The following is a 7,521-nucleotide window of genomic DNA, read 5'->3' as shown; positions in this document are numbered from 1 at the left end:
GTAACATAGATAAAAACTATCAATTCAATTTATGAGCTTAGCTACGGTTGAAGATGAAGAATTTGAGTTATTTTAGGTAGACATTTTAAGTTTAATTATAAGTTAATTTCAGTTCAGGACATTTCAGGTATCGGGCTTGTTCAGTTCAATTTAGGGTATCGGGTCTGTTTGGGTCAAACACTTCGAATCAATTTCGGATCGGATCAGTTTGGGTGTCTAGTCAACTCCAGTTTCGGATAAGGTATGGATCTGGTTGGGTTATTTTTGGTTTTTGGGTCAATTTCAGATTATAGGTCAGGTCATTTGGGTTGGAGTCATGATTGCTAGGTCTACCCTCCCCTCCACCCCTACTGACTTGTTAACCTTTAAAAAAAAACAATTTTTGTTCAATGTCCGTAGTAAACTTTTCTCGTCCTCATAATCCTCACAAAACAAACAATTTTCTATGTCTAGTACTGATCTCGATTGTCATCTTCCTATGCTTCTTGTCTTCTTCATCACTGTACATATGCCTTTGCAGTATGTTAGATTGTGCCGCCATTGCCTATAAACTCTCACCCCTGACATAATCTTTCTTTCACTATTTCAAAATCTGCTCAATAATTTCAAATCTCTAAATTTGGCGCCCTATCATCTTCTCTAACTATTCTTTACAGTCTGCAATTATCAGCTTACAAATGATGCGATCCTCTTTTTCTTCTGTTCAAAGAGCACCAAATGCACATCCTTTCGCACACAGCAGCAAACATTTGCCATCAATTGCTAATCCCATCACCCATTTTCTTTCTCTTCCCAACAAACACTCAAAGTTGCAGACTTCATCTTCACTCAGATTAAGATCCCAAATTGATGATTTTCCGACTAATTTGAGAAACCCCATTTCATTTCCTGCTACCCAAAAACGTTTTCTTACTTCTAAACTTAAAAATGAGACAAATCAATGTACTCCGCTTCTCTGCGGTAATTCGTCGAACAGCTTGAGTGCAGGGAACAAACCATCGATCAGGGTAATCATTGAAGCTATCAGTGATGCGTTTTCGACTGCATTTCCGATATGGGTTGCTTTAGGATGCTTGGTTGGACTTTTGAAGCCGAGTTCTTTCAGTTGGGTTACACCACAAATGTCTATTTGGGGTTTGACAATTACTATGTTGGGTATGGGCATGACACTTACTTTGGATGATTTAAGTGGGGCATTTTCTATGCCTAAAGAAGTGATTGCCGGTTTTTTTCTTCAGTACTCGGTCTGTTTCTTTCGATCTCAGACCTTCTATTGTTCTATTTGATTTCTAGATTTTTGGTATTGGCTGTGAAGCCTGTGATGGTAAATTTTGCATTGTATATATTGCTGACCAATTTGAACCCGCTAAAAAATTTAGGGGGTTAAACATGATTATCTGACAACCCGAAACCTGAATTGACATGCAAAAATAATAAAAAAATGTAATTGACCTGAAAGCAATTGGAACATGAACCAATCTTGTACTAACCCCAATCCAAAAGGATTGAGAATCTGTGTGATTGTTCCGAAAAAATAGAGCTAATAGGAATCCTTATATGAAATAGAGGTATGTATGTTTGCCAATTTCAATCTCCATTGAGGATTTTATCAAGGTAGATAGCATTATATGATAGGTCTTCAAACTTTGTTCAATGTTTGATATTAGACTTATTGCAGGTGATTAGAATTAGGTGCTAAAACAAGTGAATCTTTTGTTGGCATATACTTCCTCCGTTCTAGTAATATTGCAACAATTGAACTTTTAAACTATTCATCACGCATGTTTGACCACATATTATGATTTATACGTAAAGTAAAATATAGTTATGTGGGGTCTTGTTAAATTCGTTTAAAAACATACTTTCACAATATCAAATTTTTATAATTTTTACTCTTATATAATTATAGATATTTAGCATATAACATGTCCTTTGGGATGCGTATTCATTCTTATTGCAATATGTGAGGAAGTCTTACTTATCGCTCTGTAATTAGATGATTTATGAGTATATGATAATCTTGATAGCCATCAACAAGTTAATAGAAATCCTACTTTTTTTTCACCTAGTATATACACTAGCATTTGCTTGGCGAATTTTGTGGCATCAATCCTTATTGCGCAGGGATTTTATTATTGAGACAAGCAATGTGTTCTTACCTAGATAATGTATTTATAAGTTTTACGATATTAGAATGATCAACATAAGATAGAATGACTTGGTCCTCCTGTTGTAGCACATATCTGCCATAAAGGGCTTCTGCAGCACTTTGTTATCATCTTCCCCTCACAAGTTTGTGATAAGTAATCTGAATTGTTATCGTGGTTTCAAAGTTGAGGCATTAATTCTCCTTTCCTTATGCAGGTGATGCCATTGTCAGGATTCTTTGTCAGCAAACTTCTAGGGTTACCATCCCATTATGCAGCTGGCTTAATATTAGTTGGCTGTTGTCCTGGTGGTGAGTGATTTCCATAGGACATTAAATTACTTTTTCTGTTCCTATTTTTCTTCCTCTTTTACATGTTTTCCATGAAAACTGCAGGGACAGCAAGTAATATTGTCACCTATATTGCCCGGTAGGTTGATTTCAGACTTTTGCATTTTACTCATTAGTAGAACCAGAATTGGTAGGTTTCTAATATGTTTCTTCCTACAGTGGAAATGTTGCTCTTTCAGTGCTGATGACAGCAGCAAGCACATTTTCAGCCGTGGTTTGTAACTTCATTACCGTTCCTTCTTGTTGTACTCATTTGTTGCCCTTTTAGTATGGCTTGTCCTGATTGTATGCATCCATTAATGTACTTTTTTTTGGGTAATTGAATTAAAATTTTCCTTCCTATTTGTTAGCTATACCTTGAAATGTATCTTTTTGTGTTGTTAAATATACAAGAAAAAAATGGTCCCTTGCCTTAGTGGATTCTTCTTATATTGCAAAGATAATGCTGGATTCCTCGTATCTAATATCTTTATTTTGGTAATTGCAAACGGCATATGGAAATAATAATCCAGCTTTATGTTGGGTAATCATGGAGAATTACACCATCACAGGGAATGTCTACCCACCCAAGCATATACTATTGTGAAGCTCTTTGCACTGTGTATCATGTCATATTGTTAGATTACCAACTTAATTCTCTAATGAAGGTCTGCGCTATTTCTCGGTTTTTGACCTACCCACAATTTCCAAATTATTTCCATGCTTGCCAATTGAAGTAATGATTGGGTGTCCCAATTTATTTCCACACTTGCCATTTCAAGTAAACTTTTCTTTCTTTTTCTCTCTCCAACCTCGCACTTTCTCTTTCTCTTGCACCTTGCACTATCTTTCCTTTTCTTTCTATTCACTATTTTTAATCTCTCTGGTATGCAAAATAATATAAGACTTGGGGGGGGGGGGGGGGGGGGAATTGTTTTATTGATCCCCCGCCTTTTATTTAAAAAATTAACATCTTTTGAAATTACTCACCTAGGCACTGTTAGCAGTTTCATTCTTTTGCTCCTCTTTGCAGACTGTTTCATGCATCTTCATGCAACTTGCCAAGGCTGTCTTGGTTGCTACTAGTCTGTAATCAACCAATAGTTCAGCACATCCCTGGTTTCTTCCTTATTCAGTTTGATACAGTGCTTTTCTTGAGCTTTGAACTCTTAATTCTAGAAAAGTCAACTCAATATTCTTTTTCTCTCTGCTATGGGTGGTACTTTTTTTTTTTTAAAGGTTAGAAGTGTTGGATTTTGTGTCCTGCTCTTCCTTTCTGTGTTCCTTACCTGACCTGTTTGACTTTTAATGACTCTTTGAGTGTAAAGGACATGCTAGTTGTAGGTGCAAAACTGCAAAAGGCATTCCATTGGAAATCTAGTATCAAATGCTGAACATGTTTTTCTCTTTTTGCTTGGTTATGTCAATGTTCTGGGTAACTTGAGAATTTTCTGAGGTTTGCTTGTGCTCATGTCTATGTTAGCTGTTAGCAGAACAATCTATTACTAGAATGAATTATTTGGAACTGTTCTTAACACTAGAGCTGTATTCCTGCCTTGAAGCTAAATTCACTGGTGTCAATGAAGTTTTCTATCATGTGAGTTCTCTCTTAAGCATCATATTGCAGGTCATGACTCCCTACCTCACTGCTAAACTTGCTGGGCAATATGTTGCAGTTGATGCCGCTGGACTTTTGATGTCAACGCTACAGGTTTGTGCTTATGTTCTTAGCTCAATTCTTACCATGTAATTGCTCTGGTGTCTTTCGAAATTCTAACTCTTAGATTTGCAGGTTGTGTTGCTTCCTGTGTTAGCTGGCGCGTTTTTAAATCAGTATTTCCAGGGCCTTGTAAAATTTGTTTCTCCTTTGATGCCACCCATTGCTGTGGGGACTGTGGGTCTTCTTTGCGGACATGCAATTGCTCAGAGTTCTTCTGCAATCTTGATGTCTGGTGTGCAAGTTGTGATAGCTTGTTGTCTACTTCATTCATCTGGATTCTTCTTTGGTTACATGCTTGCAAGGTTGCTTGGAATTGATATAACTTCAGCTAGGACCATATCAATAGAGGTTGGAATGCAGGTAAGAATTAATTTTTTGGAGATGCTTACTCTGCATAAAATTATAACCTATAGAGGTTATCAGCAAGCAACTGCAAAGTGTTTTTTTTTTCTTAAGCTTTTTGTAGAATTCTCTGTAGAAATGCTGTTTCTAAGACATTATACTTGTAAAGTAATGGTATGTTAATTAACTTCAGTACCATTGCTTGTTTCACTGCATAATACCGTTAAGATAAATTGTTTATAATGCCTTAGGTGGCTAAATGAAAATAGTGATTGACTCTCCCAGATGCTTTAATATTTCCATTGCAGGCTTCCCTAGCGAAACTCCTTGGCATATAGAGCAAAATATTTTGATAGTTGGTTTTCTTCAATAATACTCTTATATCTTGGATTAACTTGTATCTCTAATTGAGTCAAAATCTGATCACTTTAAAGATTGTAGTTAATTTGGTAGTAGTTATAAGAAATTAAAAACCTTTAGCCTTTCTACGCACAATGCATACTGAGTCTTTTGTCTGATTCCATAGCATGGACATGTACTGAGCTAATCATGAACTTTTTTTCAGAATTCGGTTCTTGGACTAGTGCTTGCAAATCAGCATTTTGGGAATCCATTGACTGCAGTTCCTTGTGCTGTCTCTAGTGTTTGTCACTCAATTATAGGCAGTGCTTTGGCGGGAATCTGGAGATACTTCACTCCTAAGGAGATGGAACAGTGAATAGCCTTTGAATCGGTGATGCTCTGATTTACTATTCATCCTGTGTGTAATTATCTTCTCCAAGTTCTCTTCATAGTTCATACTCTGCTGCTTGTTATATTCATATTTGACTTGGATGTTGTGAAGTAAATGTTTTGTCTGGAATGCTGTAACATCATTGAAGTAGGATTCTTTGAATATCATTTTATTTTGAAATAAACACACCTGATATTGTATGTCCAAGTTACAAAGTAATTCATCCACTTATTTTTCCTTTTTCCTTTAGAATTTCATTATTGAAGTTGGATTCGCAAAGGTGGAATGATCATAAGGGAGTACCAGCTAGTTTATGTTTGTCATACCCTCTGTATGAAAGATCTCTTAATTGTGATCTGAGCAAGCAGCAACCTGTGCAAGTACGCTTGCATAGGTTCGGCCAATGCAAGTTGATGTGTGTCTGCTAGTCTTGTTACAAATTGTAATTAAGATTGTAGACTACTTTTGGTGCCAATATCAGAATTCTGTTTTTAGTCATTCCTATGCCAGATTGAATTATAAATTTTGTTGGGGATAGCCGCCTAGGGAGTTTGCTAGAATCAATTATTTGTTATGAGTGATAGATTCTGGTTAACCGTTAAACTAGTTGTGTATTAAATGATACAACAATTGGATTTATTCAAGATATGTTATGTCTAAAGCTCTCTTACTCTCCAATTCTCTCTGTTGTTGATTATATAAGTAGTCTCCAATTATTGTATCAGTGATAAAGAACTGCTCTTTTTGGAACTGCTCATTGAAATTGATTCAAGTTGGTATCCACAAGAAATGCAGTAACTATGGATTGCCAAATCAAAGCGAGTTGTGGTTGGAAGGTAAAGCTCAAAAGCAAGATGCTTAAAACAAGCAGTTCGAAGATAGTTTGACTGAAAAAAAAAAAAAAAAAAAAAAAAAAAAAAAAAAAAAAGCAAGCCAATACTATTTTGAAGAGTAGTAAAAGAGATTTGAAGCATTTCTATTGGCATAGCTCAAAATCTGCAAGAAACAAGCAGATGTAGAAGGGTTCAATTCACCTGACTATTAGATTATATTCCCAAACTCGAATTTCTTGAATTTGATGGCATTGATATTATGATTTGGATTAACAAGTGTTGCAAATACAATGTTTTATGCAAAGAACCTGATGGCAAAAGGTTGATTTAGCTTCGTTGTGTATGATAGGGAAGTTGAAAAACGAGGTTCTAGTTCCTACCAATGATAAATCTTGTAGGCTAGTTTTTGTGATGGATTTGAATACTAGATTTAAGGATGAAGTGACCAAAAATGTTGTAGAGCAGTCTAATAGTGTTTTACTACTTCATTGGTAGATTCAAAAACTTGTTATTAAGTCTTTTGTGAAAGCTTTAAAACCATCTTTTATAGTTGAGAGTCTTGAGACTTGAGAGCAGAGGCAATTGAATTTGCTAGATATGATGACAATTTGAAAAAAAAACACAACTTTTTACATTTGAGATAAATAATTCGATAGAAAGCTTTTAGGACTGATACCACCTTAGTAGTAGATGAGAATCGCTTATGAAGGGATCAACCGATCAAGGGACTATCCTAGATTGTTTACATGCATCCTCATGCATGTAAGAATAGCTGCAACACGCTGAAACGCATGACTTTGTTCATGAAATGCTTAATCATCATCATCAATGGGTGACGACGGGAAAATTGATCCTGCTTCACCGTTTTACCTTGGCGCCGATGATCAGCCGGGAAACTTGATTACTCATGTAATCTTGAAAGGAGATAATAACTTGGCGTGGTCGAGGGCTATTACTTTGTCTTTGCGATCTCGTCGTAAATTTGTGTTTGTTGATTGAACCATCACCAAGTCTACTGAGAAGAAGAAGCTACTTGATTGGGAGATTGTCAATTCGATGCTCGTTTCATGGTTATTGCTGTATATGGACTCCAAAGTTGCGGCATCAATTCCTTACTTTGAGGAGGCGAAATGTCTTTGGGATATTTGAAAAAACACTATTGTGCAGTGTTTCGAATGGACCTTGCTTGCAACAATGGCGAGCAAAGATTACTGATTGCAAACAACTCAAAGGCTTGAGTGTTGAAGACTATTACACAAAATTGCTGGGATTATTTGACGAACTCACGAGAATCAAACCCCTCCATTGCTGCGAGTGTGGTCATTGCACGTGTGATGTGGCTGGAAAATTTGCCTTGGACAGAGAAGAGAAGATTTTACACTAATTTTTAATTGGTATTGATGATGACCTATACGCT

General features: G+C 36.1%; 1 protein-coding gene across 2 annotated transcripts; it reads left to right on the top strand.

Annotated features, from left to right (window-relative positions):
* Positions 1-391: 391 nt before the first annotated feature.
* On the top strand, positions 392-5,953 carry LOC145629173 (putative sodium/metabolite cotransporter BASS1, chloroplastic). 2 transcript variants are annotated; one of them, XM_081681711.1, is made up of 8 exons: positions 392-1,244; positions 2,365-2,458; positions 2,543-2,576; positions 2,657-2,711; positions 4,104-4,187; positions 4,269-4,556; positions 5,104-5,271; positions 5,522-5,953. In XM_081681711.1, the coding sequence occupies exons 1-7, from the start codon at positions 678-680 to the stop codon at positions 5,254-5,256; spliced, it is 1,275 nt and encodes a 424-aa protein (XP_081537837.1). In that variant the 5' UTR covers positions 392-677; the 3' UTR covers positions 5,257-5,271; positions 5,522-5,953. The 2 variants fall into 2 exon arrangements, with proteins under 2 accessions (XP_081537837.1, XP_081537836.1); XM_081681710.1 differs by lacking the exon at positions 5,522-5,953 and having other exon boundaries at positions 5,104-5,478.
* The last annotated feature ends 1,568 nt before the right edge of the window (positions 5,954-7,521 follow it).

This window comes from Chenopodium album, chromosome 4 (genome assembly GCF_948465745.1).
Source record: "Chenopodium album chromosome 4, dcCheAlbu1.1, whole genome shotgun sequence".
NCBI lineage: Eukaryota > Viridiplantae > Streptophyta > Magnoliopsida > Caryophyllales > Amaranthaceae > Chenopodium > Chenopodium album.
The sequence above is the reverse complement of the archived record's forward strand: the minus strand, read 5'-3'. Positions and strand labels throughout refer to the sequence as shown.

What these genes read in the sequence shown, in the direction of transcription:
- LOC145629173 (XM_081681711.1), top strand. Translation starts at nt 678, where the DNA reads ATGATGCGATCCTCTTTTTCTTCTGTTCAAAGAGCACCAAATGCACAT. An exon ending in ATTGTCACCTATATTGCCCG is followed by an intron (nt 2,577 to 2,656) that starts GTAGGTTGATTT and finishes TTCTTCCTACAG; the next exon opens with TGGAAATGTTGCTCTTTCAG. An exon ending in TTTTGATGTCAACGCTACAG is followed by an intron (nt 4,188 to 4,268) that starts GTTTGTGCTTAT and finishes TTAGATTTGCAG; the next exon opens with GTTGTGTTGCTTCCTGTGTT.